The sequence below is a fragment of the Zosterops lateralis genome (assembly GCF_965231275.1).
Source record: "Zosterops lateralis genome assembly, chromosome: 32".
In the NCBI taxonomy this organism is placed as follows: domain Eukaryota; kingdom Metazoa; phylum Chordata; class Aves; order Passeriformes; family Zosteropidae; genus Zosterops; species Zosterops lateralis.
In genome coordinates, this window is record NC_139792.1 from 2,536,768 (window position 1) to 2,556,118 (window position 19,351).

Below are 19,351 nucleotides of genomic sequence, written 5' to 3' on the forward strand. Positions count from 1 at the left end.
CCGGGATGGGGAGGGCAGGATTCTTGCAAAATCCAGGGAATCTTCTCCTTGGCCGTCCCGAGGAAACCATGACTCATGAAATATTAACCCCAGGCCGGGATGGGCCGGCACCGGCACCTCCTGTCGGGGTTTCTCCGGGACAAACCCCGGGAATCTCTCTGTGCCCTCCGCAGGGTGGTCCCGTCCCCGCCGGGCTCTCCATGCGAGCCGGGCCCCGATGGCCGCGGTCCCGAGCGCCGGGATCAAGCGCAAGCCGGAGGATGCGGGGTCGGGGGCGGGATTGGGGTCGGCGGCGTCGGACGACGAGATCGCCACGAGCGACAGCGGCGACAGCTGCGACAGCGGCAGCTCCGGCAGCGCCGGGCGTGAGCGGGGCCGGGGTGGGGCGGGACTCGGAGGGGTTTATTTTATTTTATTTTTTAATTTTTCTGTATTTTTAAATGGATTTCAGTTGTGTGGTTTTTTTTTTTTTTTTTTTTTTTTTTTTTATTTTTTTTTTTTTTTTTTGGTTTTTGGTTTTTTTTGGGGGGGAGAAATAGGGAATTTGGTGGGAAGGCTGTGGAATTTTGGGGGGGATGGCGAGGGAATTTTGTAGCAGTTTTTTTTCGGGGGGAAGGATTTTTTGGGTTCTCTAGGGGGAATTTTACAAAATAGTGATTTGGGGTTTGGTTGTTTTTTTTTTTTTTTTTTAACTGGGGTTTGGGATTTTGAATTTAGGGATTTTTTTTATTTTGGTGAAATTTTTTTTTTTCATTTTTGGTGAGTTTTTAGAATTTGAGGGATAATCGGGATTTTTTTATTTTGGTGAATTTAGGTTTGTTTTTTTTTTTTCCATTTTTGGTGAGTTTTTAGAATTCGAGGGATAATCAGGATTTTTTTTTTAAATATTGGGGAAGTTCGGAGGATTTTTTTTACTATTGGGGGAATTTCTGTGATTTTTTTAAAAGTTTGAGGGGATTGGGGCATTCATGGGGAATTATTTGGGGAGTTTGTGGGGCTTGAATTCCCTTTGAATTTTGGAGAAATTTTGGAGGAGTTGGAGAACTTCAGGGATTTGGGGGGAGTTTGGAGGGCAGGGAGGCCAGAGGAGAATTTTGAGCATTTCAGGGTGGGGAATTAACAGGTATTCTTAAATTTTGAAGGGAAATACGGGGAAAACTGGTGAATTTTATGTAATTTTGAGGGGAAACGGGGGTGACTTTGGGACTGACCCTCGCTGTCCCCCCAGCCCCGTCCATCCTGCGGCGCTCCCGGGCTCGCCGGGGCGGGAAGCGCGTGCGCTTTGCCCAGGTCACCGTCTACTACTTTGCCCGGCGCCAGGGCTTCACCTGCGTGCCCAGCGCCGGCGGCAGCTCCCTGGGCATGGCCCCGCGGCACCACCGCGCCCGCAGGTACAGCCTCAGCCAGTTCGCTCACCTGCGCCAGGTGAGCCACCGGCAGCACCTGCGGCAGCACCTCCGCAGGGAGAAACTGCGCGCCAGGAGGAGGGAGGTGAGGAGAGGGAGCTGGGATGAGATGGGGAGGGAGGGAGGGGGGAATCCAGGTGGGGAATGTCTGGAGAGGGATTTAGGGGAGCCAGGTACTGGGGCTAGGAGGGGGGAATCCAAGTTGAGACTACCTGGAGGAGTAGCAGTGGGGAATACCTGGCTGGGGGGATCCAGGAGCCAGGTATTGGGGCTGGGAGGGAGGAGTCCAGGTGGGGAATACCAGGAGGGGGATTTGGGGGACCCAGGTGAAGAATACCTGGGAGGGTATTTGGAGGAGCCAGGTTTTGGGGCTGGGAGGGGAGAATCCAGGTGGGGAATACCTGGAGGGGGATTTGGGGGAGCCTGGTATTTGGGCTGGGAAGGGGCAATCCAGGTGGGGAATACCTGGAGAGGAATACCTGGGGAGGGATTTAGGGGCCAAGTATTGGGGCTGGGAGAGGGGAATCCAGGTGGGAAGTAGCTGGAATGGTAGCAGTGGGGGACACCGGTGGGGAATACCTGGGGGGGAGATTTGGGGACCCAGGTGAAGAATACCTGGGAGGGTATTTGGAGGAGCCAGGTATTTGGGGTAGGAGGCAGGAATCCAGGTGAGAAATACCTGGAGGGGTAGCAGTGGGGGACCTAGATGAAGAATACCTGGGGGGGGGTATTTGGAGAAGCCAGGTGGGGAATACCTGGGGGGATAGCAGTGGGGAATACCTGGAGGGGAATTTGGGCAAGCCAGGAGCTGGGTATTGGGGCTGGGAGGGGGGAATCCAGGTGGGAAATACCTGGAGGGGTAGCAGTGGGAGACCCAGGTGAAGAATACCTGGAGGAATATTTGGGGGAGCCAGGTGGGGAATACCTGGGGAGGGATTTGGGAGAGCTAGGTACTGGGGCTGGAAGAAGGGAATCCAGGTGGGAAATAGCTGTATGGGTTTGGTGGTGGGCAGGTGGGAAATCTGTTTTGGGGGCGGATTTGGGGGAGGTAAGTGAAAAATAGCTGGGTGAGGTTGGAAGAGGGGCAAACTGAGGGGAGTCCAGGTGGGAAACACTTTGGGGGGAATTTTAGGAGGTACAGGAGAAAATCTGTGTGGGAAACACCTGGGTGAGGTTGGAAGAGGGGCAAACTAAGGGGGATCGAGGTGGGAAACAGTTTAGGGAGGATTTTAGAAGGCACAGGGAAAAATCTGGGTGGCATCTGAGTGTGACAGGTTTTGGGAGAGGCTCAGTTTGGACAGAGGGAAGGACACCTGGCCAGGTGACCCTTCCCAGTCCCACATCTCCACGCCTGTCCCTCCATCCCCAGCTGACCCAGAACGGGACGGTGCCGTCGGCCGAGGCCGCGGGGTTGACCTTGGCTGACGTGTCCGATGACGACCTGGACGTGGGGCAGGTGGAGGTGGGCGATTATTTCTACCTGCAGCCGCTGCCCACCAAGCGGCGCCGGGCGCTGCTGCGCGCCTCGGGCGTGCGCAGGATCGACGCCGAGGAGCGGCAGGAGCTGCGGGCGCTGCGCCTGTCCCGCGAGCAGTGCGGCTGCCTGTGCCGCCTCACCTGCGAGCCACGCACCTGCGCCTGCAGCCAGGCCGGCATCCAGTGCCAGGTGAGGGGCAGGGTGGGGGTTTTGGGTGGGATGGGGGCCAGGCTGCTCCTTGTACTTCTTGTTCTGTGCTCTCACTCCTTGAGGAGTGGGGAGAGCCAGGTGTGCCAGATGAGGGCATCCAGTGCCAGGTGAACTGCAGGATGAGGGTTTGGGGTAGAATGGGGCCCAGGCTGCTCCTTGTGCTTGTGCTTGTGCTTCTTGTTCTGTGCTCTTTCTCCTTGAGAAGTGGGGAGAACCAGGTGTGCCAAATCAGTGCCAGATGAGCTACAGGGTGAAGTTTTGGGGCAGGATGGGGCCAGGCTGCTCCTTGTGCCCATACCTGCATTTTTTGTTCTGTGCTCTCGCTCCTTGAGGGGTGGGAAGAGCCAGGTGTGCCAGATGTTGTTGTAGGGCACAAAAGAAAGATGAGAGACTCCAAATATTTCAGAAGGCAAAGAGCATAGAAAAAAGTCTTTATTGTCTAATTCTTAGTACTGTTTATAAGGTGTTCCCGTACAGACTTGACATGGTTGGTGAATAGGAACGACACCTCTCTGATCCCATGGGTTAAACCAGAGAAACAGCAAAACACCATCTGCAGAAAGATTGTTTTGAGAAAGGAGAGTTGTTTGCCAAGATTGTTTTGAGAAGAAACGTTCTTGAGAAATTTTTCCTTGGGAAAAAGTTAGCAGCTGCTAGCAGGCTAAAAAGCTTTCAGACTCAGAAAATCAGGCCCACACCAGATGAGGGCATCCAGTGCCAGGTGACCTGCGAAAAGAGGGGACAAGTGGGACTTGAGGTCAGCCATGTGTTGGCACACTCAATGTGCCCATGTCCTTGCTCCTTGAGGGAGCAGAGAGTGCCAGGTGAAGCAGCTGGGATTTGTGGTGTCCTACAGGTGCTCTTGTTCCTTGAAGGAGCAGGAACAGCTCCAGGTGTGTTTTGAACATACCTGGAATGTATAAACTCCTCTCCCCACCCCAGAACCAAATTCCAGGTGGGATCTGAGGTCACTCTGGGGTGGGATTCAGGCTCTGGGGGATCCTATGGGATCTACATCTCTTGCCAGCGGAGACACCTGGCTGAGGTAACCCCCCACCAGGCTGTTGGGGGTGAGATTGAGGCCCCGCAGGGTCCCACAGCTGTGCCCCGTGCCCCAGGTGGATCGCACGTCGTTCCCGTGCGGCTGCTCCCGGGACGGCTGCGGGAACGTGGCCGGGAGGATCGAGTTCAACCCGCTGCGCGTCCGCACGCACTTCCTGCACACCCTGATGAAGCTGGAGCTGGAGAACCGGCGGGAGGAGGAGGAAGAGGAGGGAGCCCCGGCCCTGCCCGGCCCCACCTGGCCACCCCCGCAGCCCCCCGAGACTCAGGACTTCCAGGAGTACCTGGCGGAGAACGAGCGGGCAGTGCTGCATCTGCAGACGGCCGAGGAGCTGGAGAGGCTGAAGGCTGAGGAAGACTCTGGCAGCGGCTCTGGGGGAGAGGGAGGCGGGGTCTGTGTCCTGGGGGAGCACCTGGATGACACCTGGCAGGTGAAACCTCCCCCGTGCCCCGGGCTCGCCTCCACCATCCTCATCCCAGCCCAGTTCCCACTGGAATCTTCAGTCCTGTGCTACCCCCCAGGGCAGCCAGCCCAGGTGGGCTCCCAGCCTTACCTGGCCGATGCTCCTGGGCTCTACTGCCAGGTGGAGCCACGGGCAGGTGCCAAGGGTGGGAGTGGCCACGTGGAGCATCCAGCTCCAGCCTCCAGTCCCCCTGGGAAGGAGCTGGAGGTCCCACCTGTCCCTGCTGCTGTGAGCAAGGGAGGAGCACCCCAGAATCTCCCAGAGCACCTGGAGCACCCCCACCTGCCCATATGAGTGGCCTCAGGCCCTCTGGCTCCATTATTTATTCCATGGATAGATTATTTAATTGGTGGGGGCTTCTCTGGACAGAGGATTTACCTGGCCCAGGGCAGGAGTCCTTCACTCACCTGGCAGAGATCACCTGTGCCAGGACTGACCTGAGCTGGAGCCTCCTGGATCCCATGGCAGCTCTGTCCCCCCGGCTGCCTCCACTGTCCTTGTTCTTAAGGGGAAAAAGCTCTTTTTCCCTAATTCCTGTTTGTTTAATGAATGTTTCACCTGGGCCGCGTCCTGTCCCACCTCATCCAGGTGATGCTCCCACTCACCTGCAGCTGGGATGGTTTATTGGGAAACACCTGGAACTGCCACAAGAGACTCAAGACTTGATCACCAAACTCACCTGGAAAATTTTGGGGGGTTTGAACCAACTTCACCTCCTCGTTGGCTCGTCCATCACCCGACATTGATCACCTGTACCTGTTGGAACCTTCTGGAATGTTCATTCACTTGCTGGGAAGTCCCTACTGCAGCTGTTGGAGCTGCCCCTCCACAAGGACCAGGATTTGGGAATGTGGGGGTGCAGGAATGTCCCCTAACTGTGATCCCGGCCCATGGCTGGTGGGCCTGGAGCAGGATCAGAGCCCTGCAGGTGTGACAGGTGTCCCTGTTATCCATGGATGCAATGTCACCTCTCCCTGCCTGATCCCCGAGCTCTCAGTTGGCACCTTGTCCATCCCAGGTGAGCTCCATCCATGCAGGTGAGCTCCACCTGGCTGTGTTTCCCAAAGAATCAGTTCCTGCCCTTCCAGCACTCAGGATCCATCCCACCATCAGAGCCCTGCAGGTGTGCACAGGTGTCCAGTTCCTGGTATCCCATGGATGTGCTGTTCCAGGTGAACCGACTTCCTGGAGCACCTGGAATTCCCTGTGCCGCTCTTCAGGTGCTTCCTGCTCACCAGTGCTCCGGGCATCTCCACTGGCATCAAACTGGTCAGACTGGGGTGGATTCAGGTTCTCCAGGTGTGGATTCTCCAGACGCACCTGGTCCTTCCAGCCTTTCCTTGGACTGGGATTCATGAAAAACCTCACCTGTGCTCCGGACCTTCCTGGGACTCTGGGATCTGTCTTGGGGTGAAACTTCTCATTTCTGGGGCTTTTCCCTCTTGGCTCCAGCCAGGTGAGATCAACCTGGGCCAGGAGCAATTCCAGCCTGGGAGGAGGCAGGAGTGGGGGAAATTCAGGATGTGGGGTGGAGCTGCCTGTTCGTCTGTGCCCTTGGGATTTGCTCACCTGGACGTTCTTGGATTCTGGGATCTGCTCACCTGCTTGGGTCTGTGCCTTCAGGACCTGCTCACCTGGATGCTCCCAGACCCCGTGGTCACAGGGGCCCAAATCCCCCAATCCAGCTGGTGCCAGCCCTTTATTTCCCTGACTTTTTGATTTCACCGTTGGTTTTTCCAGCAGTTCCCCCACAATAAGGTCTGACCTGCCACCCCAGTTTTGGGGGTTGGGGGTCCCCTGGTGCTCCTGGGGGTCACCTGCCCCCCGTGGGGGGGTTAAAATGGGGGTTCAGGAGGGGGTGGGGGTTTAAAAGGGGTTTAAGGGGGCTCAAAGTGGGATTTTTAGGCGTTATGGGGGCATTGAGGGATTTTTTGGGTTGAAGGGGGTTCAGGGGGGGTTGAAGGGTGCAGAGGGCTCAGAGGGTTTTTTTAGGGACTTCAGGGAGGTTCAAAGTGGGGTTTTTAGGGATTGTGGAGGGTTTCTTCACAGTTTTAGGGGTTCAGAGAGGTTCGAGGGGGGCTGAAAGGGGTTAGTTTGGATCTAAAGGTGTTTATAAAGAGAGTTAAAGGGTCTTTTAGGAGATCAAGGGGGTTCAGAGGGGCTTAAGGGGGTTTAAAAGGAGTTCAAGGGGATTCAAGGGAGTTTAATGGGGTTTAAGGGTGTCAAAGGGATTTTTTTAGGCATTCGAAGGGAGGTTTAAGGGGTGTTTAAGCAATGCTTTAGGGGGGTTCAGAGGGGTTTAAAGGGGCCCAGGTGGGGTTTAAGGTGGTTTGAAGGGCTTTTTTAGGGTTTAGGTGAGTCCAGAAGATTTAAGGGAGTTAAAAAAGAGGTTCAGGGGCCTTAAGTGGACTCAAAGGGGTTCGAGGTTTTTTAGGAGGGTTCAAAGGAGGGGTGTGAGGGGTTCCAAAAGGGGTTAAAAAGGGGAATTTTGGGGTTCAGAGGGTGTTTTTTAGGGCTTTAGGGAGGGATTTAATGGTGTTCAGAGGTTTTTTAGGGCTTCAAAAGAGATTTCAAGATGTTTGGAGAGTCAGGTTTAAGGGGATTCATAGGGCTAATTTTGGTGTTGAAGAGGGTTCAAAAGGGGTTTAAAAAGATTTAAAGGGCACTTAGGGGGTGTTAAAGGGGTTGAGGAGGGGGTTCCGAGGGTTTGGGAGGTTTAAGGGAGTCTAGAGTGGCTTGAGGTGGGTCAGAAGGGGATTTCCTGGGGGTCTGAGAGGGGCCTGGGCTGGGGAGGGGTCGGTTCCCAATCCAGGGCCCCGGTGACCCCCAAACCCCCCCCGGGGCTGAGTCGGGGGGAGCACTGGGATTCTCCCCATGGGGGTGCCCAAATCTCCCAGAAATGACCCCAAACGCAGATTTTTGCCCCCCGTGGTCTGGGAGAGGTGATCCCAAATCCTGCCCTGCCCCCCTGGGCTGGATCCCCTGAGTTGGTGCTTCCCAAACCACAGAATTCCTGGGTTATTCCCAGTTTCACCCAAATCCCGCCAGGCTTGGTGTGATCCAGGTGGGATTTGGGTTTTCATTTGATTGGATTTGATCCACCGGATTTCATGGATCTGGCCCCTTGCTGGTGCTACTGCCCCCCCCCCAAAATCCCTGGGGGATCCCCAAAATTCCCCCCCCAGGGCCCCCAAAGCAGCTTCGGAATTTCGAATGTCATTTTGATTTCTTTAATTTTTTATTCTCTTTTTTCTATTTCTTTTTTATTCCTTTCATTTTTATTTTTTCTTTAATTTAATTTTTATTTCTTTTTTTAATTTTGTTTTTATTTCCTTTCTCTGTTTTTACTGACTTTTTATTTCTTTATTTAATTTTTACTTGCACTTCTTTCTTTTTAAATTCCATTTATTTGCCTTATTTCCTTTTGAATTTCCTTTTTTCCCTTTCCTTTTTTTCTATTCAAATTTTAATTTCGTTTTTAACTTCTGTTTTAATTCCACATTTAATGCCCCCAAGTGAATCCAAAGCTTCTCCCCACTATTATTAATTTTTCACGCTTTTCCGCAGTTTCCCGGGACAATGCTGTATTTAAAGAAAATATTTAAGTGGAAAAATAAAAAGTGGTTAAACTTGATGGGGAGTTGTGTCTTAAATAGGGGTCAAATAATAAAATTTAGGTTTAAACCACTGAAATCTGGGCTAAATATAACAAAATTTGGGTTAAATTAATGAACTTTGGGTTAAATCTACTGGGATTTGGGTGCAGTCCACTATGTTTGGGTTAAATTCACAAAATTTGGGGTAAAATCCCAGTCTTCCCCTTGGATGCCTTCAGACCTCGGGATCAGACTCGGTCCAGAATGAGCTTGGGGTCACCTGGGAGCCCCCCTGGACCCGGCTGGGCCCCACCCCATGGACCCCATGGATTGTACCCCATCCCTTCCCATTATCCCATTGTCCCATCCCAGTTCCCATCCCATCCCATGGATTTCATCCCATGGATCCCATCCCATTATCCAATGGACCCCATCCCATGGATCCCATTATCCCAATGTCCCATCCCATTTCCCATCCCCTCCCATGGATTTCACCCCATGCCATTATTCCATCCTATCCCATGGATCCCATTATCCCATCACCATCCCATGGATCTCATTATCCCATCCCATGGATCCCATTCCACCCCATTATCCTATGGATCCCATGGACTCCATCCCATGGATCTTGTTATCCCATCCTACGGATCCCATTATCCCATCCCTATTCCTGGCCCCGCCCGCAGCGTCCCTGTTGCCATGCCAACCTCCCGCCAGCGCTCTCGCGATATTTGGGGCCGTGCGAGATGGGCGGGGTCTGGGCGGAGCGAGCGCTGTTGGTCCCGCCCTCTTCCGGCCCATGGCCACTCCCGCCGTGCCCCGCGCGGCCCCGCCCCTTTCCCGCCATGCGGCTCCGGGTCCCGCCGGGCGCTCCCGCCGCCCTCAAGGTGCTCGCTGCCGCCGGCGCCGCCCCCGAGCCCGTGCGGCCGCACCTGGGCGGCCCCGCAGGTGAGACCGCCCCCCTCACAGCCCCCCGGGCCGCGCACCCGGCCCCTCACAGCCCCCCGGACCGCGCACCCGGCCCCGCCACTCCCCGGCCTGACCCCCTGACCGGGCCTTGACCCCCGCCCCAGCCGGGCCTGAGCCGCTCCCTCCCCACAGAAGGGCCGCGCGCCCTCCCGAGCCCCCCCGGGCTGCAGCTGGAGCTGGACAACGGCACCGTCCTGTTCTCTGCCAACGCCATCTGTCAGTGAGTACGGGCGGCGGGGGGGGATCCCCCAGCACTCGCCCCAAGCGCTGCCCCAAAGCCGCTCCCCAAAACCTCCCCTCAAACCCCTCAGCACACCCCCCTTATCCCCCGACCCGCCCTTCCATAGCCCGAAACCCCCCGACTTCTCTTAACCCCCCACGCAGGTATTTTTACCTGTGCCGTGGGGAGGAGCCCACCGACCTCACCACGCAGTGGCTGGAATGGGAGGCCACGGAGCTGCAGGTGAGTGTTCCCCCCTTTCCCTGGGCCCCCCGAGGCGCTCTGTGCCCCCTGTCCCCCCCGTGTCTCGATGTGACCCCGCTGTGTCCCCAGCCCGCGGTGGCCGCCGCTCTCTACCTGCGGCTGGTGCAGGGCCGGGCGGGGCCGGACGCCCTGGCGGTCCTGAAGCACCTCTTGACTCACCTGGAGCAGCACCTGGCCCGGAGCGGCACCTCCCACCTGGCCGGGGTGAGTGGGGGGCTCTGGGTGGGGGGGGTATGAGCTGTTACCTGCCCGACAGGTGTGTCCCCAGTCCTGTCCCCACGGTGTGGCCCCCATGAGGGGTGGGACACTGCTGACCCCGGTATGGAAAACGTCCCCTAGTGCCTCCCAGTCCACCCAGTGCCAGCCTGCAGCTCCCAGTGCTGGTGTCACCTGGCACCACCACCCAGTGCCCTCCTCAGTTTGTTTGTTCCTATTACATGGTGCTCCCAATGTCCCCAGAACACACTCCCAGTGCCCCCAGTTTGTCTCTATTCTATTCCTACATCATGCTCCCAGTGCCCCCAGAACACACTCCCAGTGCCCCCAGTTTGTCTCTATTCTATTCCTACATCATGCTCCCAGTGCCCCCAGAACACACTCCCACTGTCTCCAGTTTGTTCCAGTTTGTCTCTATTCCTCCTACACTGTACCCGCAGTGCCCCTAGAACACATTCCCAGTCCCTCCCAGTGTCCCTAGTCTGTCCCAGTTTGTCTCTGTTCTTCCTACATGATACCCCCAGTGCCCCCAGAACACACTCCCAGTCTTTCTCAGTGTCCCCAGAACATACTCCCAGTCCCTCCCAGTGCCCCCAGAACACTCCCAGTCCCTCCCAGTGCCCCTAGAACACTCCCAGTCCCTCCCAGTTTGTCCCGGTTCCCCCACTCAGTGCCTGTCCCCCCAGGACGCCGTTTCGGTGGCTGACGTGGTGGTGTGGGGCAGCCTCTTCCCAGTGCTCCAGGACGAGACCAGTCTGCCCAGTAAGAGCTGGCCTGGGGGTGGGTTGGGGGGTGTCCCAGCTGTGCTGGGGCTCACCTGCTCTGTCCTGCCAGGTGAGCTGCAGGTGCTGCGCTCCTGGTTCCGGGCCATGTCGCTGTGGGAGCCGTGCCGGGATGCGGCCGCGCTGCTGCCGGAGGCGCTGCGGGAGCTCCGCACACACCTGGCCCAGCACCCCCCGCCCCTCCCGGGCCCCCGCCATGAGCCCCAGGTGCGACCCCACCCCGGGGAGGGAGGTCTGGGCAGCAGGTGAGCACAGCCCCCCCTCACCTGGTGCCTGCAGGACGAGGAGAGCCCAGAGCGGGCACTGACCGACGACGACATCGCGGCCGCCGTGGACACCTGGGCCCGGGGCCCCACAGCGCTGCCCCCGCCCCGGCAGCCACAGACACCTGTGTGAGTGCCCAGGTGACACCCAGGGGTGTGGGCAGGGGGGACACTGCTCTGACCCCACCCCTGCCCGCCAGGTTACCTGTGGAGGGCGAGAGGAACGTCTTGATCACCAGTGCGCTGCCCTACGTCAACAATGTCCCTCACCTGGGCAACATTATCGGCTGCGTCCTCAGTGCTGATACCTTCGCCAGGTGAGGCTGGGGGCTCTAGGCTCTGTGCACACCTGCACAGGTGTTACAGGTGTGCACCTGCAGGTGGTGCCAGCTGTGGGAAGCCTCCCTGGGAGCAGTGGGTAGTGAGGGGATGGGATGATGGGGGATTGTTGGGGGGGATTGTCTGCTCACCTGTGCAGGTGTGACAGGTGTGTCCCCTGAAGGTGTGGCAGGTGTCCCTGCAGGTATGGCAGATGTGCCCCTGCGAGTGTGACAGGTGTGCCCCAGAGGTGTCATAAGTGTCAATACCCGGGTGTGAGAGTTGTGCCCTGCAGGTGTTACAGGTGTTCCCCCATAGGTTTGACAGATGTGCCCCTTCAGGTGTTACAGGTGCCCATGGCCTGGTGTGTCCACACACAGGTGTGATAGGTGCCCACCCCCAGGTGTTACAGATGTGCCTCACAGGCGTGATAGATACCCCTGCCCAGGTGTGATGGGTGCCCCTGCAGCTGTGACAGTTGCCCACACACACAGGTGTAACAGGTGCCCACCCCCAGGTGTGCCAGGTGCCCGCCAGGTGTGAAAGGTACCAGCCCCTAGGTGTTGTAGATGCCCCCTCCAGGTGTGGCAGGTCCCAGCCCCAGGTATGCCATGTACCCCCAGGTGGGGCAGACGCCCCCCCAGGTGTGCCAGGTGCACTCCAGGTGTGGCAGGTCCCAGCCCCGGTGTCCCGCAGGTACAGCCGGCTGCGGGGCTGGAACACGCTGTTCGTGTGCGGCACGGACGAGTACGGCACGGCCACCGAGACACGGGCGCTGGAGGAGGGGCTGAGCCCCCGCGAGCTCTGCAACCGCTACCACGCCCTGCACGCCGACATCTACTCCTGGTTCCGTATCTCCTTCGACACCTTCGGCCGCACCACCACGCCCCAGCAGACCAGGTGAGCCCCTGCAGGCCAGGTGAGTCCCAGCAGGCCAGGCCAGGTGAGCCCCAGCAGACCAGGGGAGCTCCTGAGAGCCAAGTGAGCCTCAGCAGATCTCTCTGCAGGACAGGTGAGCTCCTGAGGGCCAGGTGAGCTCCTGTGTGGGAAATGGATTTGTAGAGAATTCTCAAAGCCTGACAGAGCTCACGCAGTCTGTGTCTGTGTGCAAACTCTGAGATAAGAAATGCTGACTTAGAAATTCTATGGACTAGAACATGGTTGAGAGAGAAATGGAACTGGAAACAAGTTTTAAGTGATGGCCTTGCAAATAAACGGGATACTTTGGAGAAATAGAACTATGAAATATGCCTTGTAGTAGGACTTAGGAGGGGTAATTTTAGATGATTGGCTTTAAGGCATTAACAGCATTGTGTGGTAAAATCTGATAGGCCAGGAAACACTTATAATGTATTGTAATTGAGAAATAATGGGGTTTTGATTGTGATGGTGTGAGTTGTGATATCTGTACTTTTTCACCCTTCACACAAGACAAATCCAAATCCATTCACTTTGCTGTGGGAAGACAGAGATAGTGCTAAAGGCAACCCTGCCTCCGAAATATTGCAGCCGTGTTAATTACCAAAGAGTGGGAACAGCCTTGCCCTCACAGCTGGGTGTGATAAAAGAGTGAGTTAGGTGGCAGAGAGTCAGTTGGAGTCTGCTGGCCGTGCTGTGAGGAGGAAGGGACGGGAGGAAGGTTGTGTGAGGGAGAGATAAGGTGAGCCACTGTACAAGGGACAGGCAGGGTGAGGTGGCCGGGCTAGGGACAGGAGGCAGCGAGCTGGGACTGCAGAAGGAAGGGAGAAAGAGCCAGAGCTGTGGGGAGCTGCCCACAGGATTGCTACATAGAAAAGGTATGAAGGATTTCTAGATAACATGGTGCTGATACTTGAAGCCCCCTGAAATTTTTCAAGAAGCACTTTGAGTGCAGTGTCCGTCTCGACTACAACACTTCACTTCTCTACAAATCCATTTCCCCCACCCCTGCAGGCCAGGTGAGCCCCACCTGGGGGTTACCTGTGACTAATGTGGCCTCCCCTACCCACCCAGGATCGCCCAGGACATCTTCCAGCGGCTGCTGGCTCGGGGCTTCCTGCTGCAGGACACGCTGGAGCAGCTCAGGTGTGAGAGCTGCGGGCGGTACCTGGCCGACCGCTTCGTGGAGGGCACCTGCCCCTTCTGCAACTACGCCGAGGCCCGCGGGGACCAGTGTGACAAGTGTGGGAAGCTCATCAACGCCGTGGAGCTCAAGGTAGGGCAGCAGCCCTGGGGATCCCCCAGCTGCAGCTTTGGGGGCTTTCCTAACTCTGTGTTTCAATTGTGCCCTTCAGGGATTGCCTGGGAAAAACTTTGAAGTCCCTGTCATAGAAGATAGAGTAGTTAAAAGAAATACCAATAAATGGATAGGAAATATATTAATGCCTGAACTGAGTCTTAATGTGTTGAGGAAAGATCTGGAGATATTATTGGCAATATTATTATATTATCCCTCTTAGAGAGGGAGAGGAAATGTGTTGATGGTTTGTGGGAAAGTCTTGCAGGGAGAGGAATGCTGGAATGCACCTCTGGGCAGTGTGGAGTGTTTGCTGATTGAGGATAATGCACGCTTTTAGAAAAATCTGGGGAAGAGAGGGACTGCTTGAAAAAGATTAGTGCAGTTTTGCAGATTGATAAGAGGTTCATTTTTAGAAGTTTTTGAAATATTTTTTTCTAGAGTTTTTTTTGGTTTACCTGTGTTTTGTCATCAGACGGACACAAAAAAGCCATGCTCACACTGTCCAGTTGTGAGGATGGGAAAGAAGGAAGTTTATTTGGGTTCTGGGTTTAAATAGGGTTTGGGGTTTGATCAGCAATTGGGGGATGAGGTTGACACCTCTCTGACCCCACTGGTCAAACCAGAAGTCCATAAGTTTGTCCTTTCCCCTGGAAGGAATGCATTTACAAAACATCAGAAGGCTGAAAAATCAGGGCGACATACCTGGGCCTTCCCCTCCCACTTTTGGTAACGCTCCTTGTCCCACCTTTGGGGGTCTCCCCCCACCATTGGGCCCCCCTGTTTTCCCTCAGAACCCCCAGTGCAAGCTCTGCCGTGGTACCCCGGTGGTGACGCCCACCCAGCACCTCTTCCTGGACCTGCCCAAGGTGAGCTGCACCCCAGGGGGAGCGGTGAGGTGGGGATGGGGAACCCCCCCAGGTACCCCAGGTGTCCCACCTGTGTCCCCCGCAGCTGGAGGGGCGGCTGGAGGCGTGGCTGGAGCGCACCTGGGCCGCAGGTGACTGGACACCCAATGCGCGGCACATCACGCGCACCTGGCTGCGGGACGGGCTCAAGCCGCGCTGCATCACCCGCGACCTCACCTGGGGCACCCCGGTGCCCCTCGACGGCTTCCGTGACAAGGTGGGTCCTCACCCCTGCCCCAGGTGCGCTACCTGGGGGTGCCCTCCCTGCTGGGCTCACCTGCTCAGGTGTCGCCCTCCCCCAGGTGTTCTACGTGTGGTTTGATGCTCCCATCGGGTACCTGTCCATCACAGCCAACTACACTGACCAGTGGGAGCGGTGGTGGAAGAACCCCCAGCAGGTAGGAGGAGCCAGGTGATGATGGTGCAGGTGGGGATAGATCAGAGAACTCCACTGACGTCTCCACCTGTCCTGTTACCTGCCAGGTGGAGCTCTACAACTTCATGGCCAAGGACAACGTCCCCTTCCACAGCGTTGTGTTCCCTTGTTCACTGCTGGGCGCCGAGGACAACTACACCCTGGTGAACCACCTCATCGCCACAGGTACGGGCCAGGCGTGGGGAGCCCCAGCTATGAGGGTTCACCAGGTGTTGGGGAGCCCCAGGTGTGAGGGGTCTCCAGCTGTAGGGGCTCCACACTCCCCCTGCTCTGTGCCTGGTGCTGTTACCTGCCTGGGAGGGGCCAGCTCTCCACGGTGGGCACTCACCTGTCCCCAGAATACCTGAACTATGAGGATGGGAAGTTCTCCAAGAGCCGGGGCGTGGGCGTGTTCGGGGACATGGCCAAGGACACCGGGATCCCCGCTGATGTCTGGCGCTTCTACCTGCTGTACCTGCGGCCCGAGGGCCAGGACAGCGCCTTCTCCTGGGCCGACCTCCTGCTCAAGAACAACTCAGAGCTGCTCAACAACCTGGGCAACTTCATCAACAGGTGCAGGGACACTCTGGGGGAGGAGGGCTGGTCCACAGCTCTGCTCACACCTGTCACCAACCTGTTCCTAGGTTATGCTTACACCTGTCCCCAGTCTATCCCCATGGCTTTGCTCACAGCTGTCCCCCATCCCACACCTGTCCCCAGGCTGTGCTCACACCTGTCCCCCAAGGCTGTGTTCACGCCCATCCCCTATCCCACACCTGTCCCCCATGCCACATCCGTCCCCAGGTTCTGCTCACGCCCATGCCCCATGCCATACCTGTCTCCAACCTGTCCCCAAGTCTATGGTCACACCCATCCCCTCTCCCACACCTGTCTCCAGGGCTTTGGTCACACCTGTCCCCCTGTCCCCAGGGCTGGCATGTTCGTGTGCAAGTTCTTTGCGGGCGTGGTGCCCGACATGGTGCTCACGGCTGAGGACCAGCGGCTCCTGGCCAGGGTCACCCTGGAGATGCGCCAGTACCACCAGCTGATGGAGAAAGTCCGGTGGGTCCTGGGGGTCCCAAAACCCGGCGAGGGGGGGCAGAGCCTGCCCTGCACGTGCTCAGACCCACCTGTGCCCCCTCAGCATCCGCGACGCGCTCAGGTGTGTGCTCAGCATCTCCCGCCACGGCAACCAGTACATCCAGGTGAACGAGCCTTGGAAACGCATCAAGGGCGATGAGAAGGACAGGTAGGGATGAGGGGGGACAGTGGGGGCACGGGGGGACAGGTCGGGGTGAGGGGAGCACAGGGTGACAGGGAGGGGTCACAGGAAGGGGGTACAGCCATGATCTCAGGTGGGAGAGGGTGATTGGGTGGCCTGGGTTCCATGGAGGGGTCCTCACTCTCGGGTCATGTCAGGGTGGGGGCTGGCAGTGCTGGGGGGGCACAGGACAGGAATGGAGCGAAGCCAGGATCTGAGGGGGACGCTGAGAGGTCCCTGATAGTGGGACTGATAGTGGGGGGGCATGGGGGGGTGTCGCTGATGGCCCCTCCCACAGACACTGACCAGGGAAGGGGATGAGGCACAGGCGGTCACAAGGGACACTGAGGTGGTGTCCCCGCAGCAGCACACAGGCACTGGCAGTGAACATGGCAGAGGGACACGGGGGTCACCGATGGGGGGTGTCACTGATCAGGGAGGGGGTGACAGAGGTGTCACTGAGCCTGTCCCCACCCCAGGCAGCGCGCAGGGACGGTGACGGGCGTGGCAGTGAACGTGGCGGCCGCCCTGGCCGCGCTGCTCCAGCCCTTCGTGCCCGGGGTCAGCGCCGCCATCCAGGGCCAGCTCCTCATCCCCCCGGAGCGCTGCGGGCTGGGGATGGGCCTCACCTGCACCCTGCCCGCCGGGCACCGCGTGGGCACGGTACGGCCTGGGGGACCTGGGATGGCCCGGGGGGGACATGGGTGGGGGGACCTGGTAGGGCCTGGGGGGACTCAGGAGGGCCTGGCGGAACCCAGGGGCAGGACCCAGGACAGCCTGGGGGGCAGGCCCTGCTCTCCCTGTGCTGGGGGCACTGGGATGTGACCCCCCAGGCCCTGCCTGGGTGGGATCTGCAGGTGCTCACCCCACAGGTATGACCCCCCTCGCTCTGTCCCTGCTGGTTGCAGGTGAGCCCCCTGTTCCAGAAGCTGGAGCCTGAGCAGGTGGAAGCCCTGCGCCAGCGCTTTGCAGGGGGGCAGGTGTCTGGGACTCAGGTGAGTGGGGGCTCAGGTGCCTCCCCTACAGCTTCCCCACCTTGGGCACCTGTAGCCCCCCCTCTCTTTCTGTCCCCTCCCCATTCCCAGCCCAGAAGTGTTGCTGGTGCTGCTCCAGGTGAGCTGCACCTGCCCAGAACAGGATTGAGGGGAGCTTATCCCCATCTTTTCCTCTTACAGGCCAAACAGCCCCCCCCAGCCTCAGCCCCCCCTCCAGCCCCCAACCCTGGTGCAGCTCCAGGTGACCCCAAACTGATCCAGGAGCTGACGGAGCAGGTGGCGAAGCAGGTGAGGGGGGACAGGGCAGGGGACACAGGCTCTGGCATGCCTTTAACCCCCCCCCCCCCAAATCCTCATCACGCCCTCAACTCCTTCCTCCCACCTCTCCAGGGCAACCTGGTGAGGCAGCTGAAGGCGGCCCAGGCAGAGAAGGCCCAGGTGGACGCCCAGGTGGCCAAACTGCTGGAGCTGAAGCAGCAGCTGGCCCTGGCCGAAGGCCGGAGCCCCGAGGTCCCCAAAGGCAAGCGGAAGAAGTAGCCCCAGTAACCAGACTGGGCCAAGCTGGTTGTGGTTACATGAGTGTAATAAACGACAAGAGCTGTACAACGGCATGGAAAAGCTGCATCCATCTGTCTGTGCGCAGAGTCCATCTCTCCACAGGGCTGCCCCTCCCAGTCCGTGGGGCAGCAGAGTCCTTGTCCCCAGCTGTGGGGCAGCGCTGACGCCTCCCCCGGCTCAGCCTGACGCTGTGCTCGGTGTGTGTCCGTGTCTCGGCCCCGCCCCGGGGCAGCCCCTAGGCCTGGCGCAGGTTGACGATGCGGTCGATGAGCGCGGCCCGGGTGCGCTGCACCTCGGCGCTGAGCCGCTGGATCTCGGCGCGGAGCCGCTCGTTCTGCGCCGTCAGCTCCCGCACCCGCTGCTCCCCGTCCCGGTCCCGCGGAGCTCCGGGGCCGCCGCGCCGCTTCCTCCGCGCCCCCCGCGCCTCCTCCTCTTCCCCCTCCTCGGCGGGGCCGGCCCGGGCCGGGTCACTCCCGCCGGGGGCCGCGCCCGGGGGTTCCGCTGGAGCCGCTCCCTCCGGCCCCAGCAGCTCCAGCAGCTCCTCGGCCAGAGCCAGGTCCAGCCCGCAGCCCCCCGGGCCCGGCTCTGCCTGCGGAGAGAGCGGGAACCAGGAGGAATGTGATGGATAAAGAACCGCGCCCCCCGCCCCGGGGCGCTGCCGCCCCGCGCTCACCTGCTCAGCCCCCCAGGCGGGGGCGGCTCCGGGGGGCTCTGCCGCCAGCACCTCCTGCAGGTCCTGGTACCACCCCTCCAGCTCCCAGCCGGGGGGGCCGCCCGGCCCCCACAGCCCTTCGGCCGCCATTGTCACCTCGGGCCCGCCGCGGGCTGCGGGAGGGAGGGAAGAACGGGAGGAGTGACCCGGGCCGGGAGCCCCGGTGCCCGGGCCGGCCCCGGGACCCAAAGGTGTGTGTGTGGGTGTGGCGGGGGATGTCCCTTACCTGCTCTCAGGTGTGGTGGTCGGCAAGGACGCACTTTCTCCTGGATGCCTGGGGAAGGAGGAAGGGGTGCGGTCAGGATCGGTGCCCCCCGAGTGGGGCGTTCGCCGAGGGTCGGGGCCCCGTCCCGCCCCGGGGTCACCATCCCGCGAAGGCGGCGGCGGGCGCTCCGGTTCCCCTCCCGGGACCGAGCGGAAACCCTCCGCCAGCGCCCCCCGGGGCCGGTCCCCGGGCTGCCCCGCGGCCACCCCGCACCTTTCTGGGTGGTCCCGGCTCCCCCCAGCCCCGCTCCGGTCGCTGCCCCCGGTCCATCCTCGCCCGCATCGTCCCGCGCTGCGCCCGGCCCCCCCCGCCGCGCCGCTTTAAGAGCAGCCTGACGCAACGCTCGCGCCGGCGACAGCCAATAGGAGCGCGAGAACTGTGATTGGCAAGGAAGCGCCAACCAATGGAAGTGCGCCAGGGGCGGGACGAGCGGCACCGCCCAGAGCGCGGGAGGGTCACGCGGGGATGATGCAATGGCGGGAAATGGACCACGCCCCCCAGCGGGCACGGGGCGAGGGGCGGGACTTGTCGGGAATGGGCGGGGATTATGCGGGTGGGCGTGGCCTCGGTGGCTCCGGTTCTCGTTCCCTATCCCGGGATTAACGGGAGGGGAGGCGGGAGGGGGACTCAGCCTCCCCGGGCATGGTCAGCCCCCCATCCCCTCACCCCCACCTCAAGGGTCCCTCCCATTGTAACGGGGAGGCGCTGGGGCCAGGGGTGGAACTGGGGGTCCCGGGATGACCGGGAGCACTGGAGCTGGGAGGGATGCGGGAAC

General features: G+C 59.3%; 3 protein-coding genes across 4 annotated transcripts; 2 read left to right on the forward strand and 1 right to left on the reverse strand.

The window, feature by feature from the left end:
* Nucleotides 1–217: 217 nt before the first annotated feature.
* On the forward strand, nucleotides 218–8,253 carry CSRNP2 (cysteine and serine rich nuclear protein 2; the record flags this gene model as incomplete). Its single annotated transcript, XM_083881009.1, has 4 exons — nucleotides 218–365; nucleotides 1,184–1,491; nucleotides 2,776–3,072; nucleotides 4,212–8,253. The coding sequence occupies 4 exons, from the start codon at nucleotides 218–220 to the stop codon at nucleotides 4,911–4,913; spliced, it is 1,455 nt and encodes a 484-aa protein (XP_083737135.1). The 3' UTR covers nucleotides 4,914–8,253.
* Nucleotides 8,254–9,060: 807 nt separating this feature from the next.
* MARS1 (methionyl-tRNA synthetase 1) lies at nucleotides 9,061–17,790 on the forward strand (the record flags this gene model as incomplete). Its single annotated transcript, XM_083881221.1, has 21 exons — nucleotides 9,061–9,163; nucleotides 9,317–9,404; nucleotides 9,569–9,647; nucleotides 9,738–9,872; nucleotides 10,571–10,646; nucleotides 10,719–10,873; nucleotides 10,946–11,058; nucleotides 11,130–11,246; nucleotides 11,944–12,147; nucleotides 13,240–13,441; nucleotides 14,257–14,331; nucleotides 14,417–14,587; nucleotides 14,673–14,768; nucleotides 14,854–14,971; nucleotides 15,145–15,358; nucleotides 15,716–15,847; nucleotides 15,930–16,034; nucleotides 16,526–16,709; nucleotides 16,955–17,041; nucleotides 17,222–17,329; nucleotides 17,432–17,790. The coding sequence occupies 21 exons, from the start codon at nucleotides 9,061–9,063 to the stop codon at nucleotides 17,576–17,578; spliced, it is 2,709 nt and encodes a 902-aa protein (XP_083737347.1). The 3' UTR covers nucleotides 17,579–17,790.
* Nucleotides 17,791–17,813: 23 nt separating this feature from the next.
* On the reverse strand, nucleotides 17,814–18,859 carry DDIT3 (DNA damage inducible transcript 3). 2 transcript variants are annotated; one of them, XM_083881223.1, is made up of 4 exons: nucleotides 18,790–18,859; nucleotides 18,538–18,585; nucleotides 18,273–18,424; nucleotides 17,814–18,188 (listed from the first exon to the last, which is right to left on the reverse strand). In XM_083881223.1, exons 3-4 carry the CDS (start codon nucleotides 18,399–18,401, stop codon nucleotides 17,835–17,837), a joined length of 483 nt encoding a protein of 160 aa, XP_083737349.1. In that variant the 5' UTR covers nucleotides 18,402–18,424; nucleotides 18,538–18,585; nucleotides 18,790–18,859; the 3' UTR covers nucleotides 17,814–17,834. The 2 variants fall into 2 exon arrangements, with proteins under 2 accessions (XP_083737349.1, XP_083737348.1); XM_083881222.1 differs by having other exon boundaries at nucleotides 17,814–18,424.
* Between the last annotated feature and the right edge of the window lie 492 nt (nucleotides 18,860–19,351).

Coding starts and splice junctions, on each gene's coding strand:
- DDIT3 (XM_083881222.1), bottom strand. CDS start 18,401: ATGGCGGCCGAAGGGCTGTGGGGGCCGGGCGGCCCCCCCGGCTGGGAG.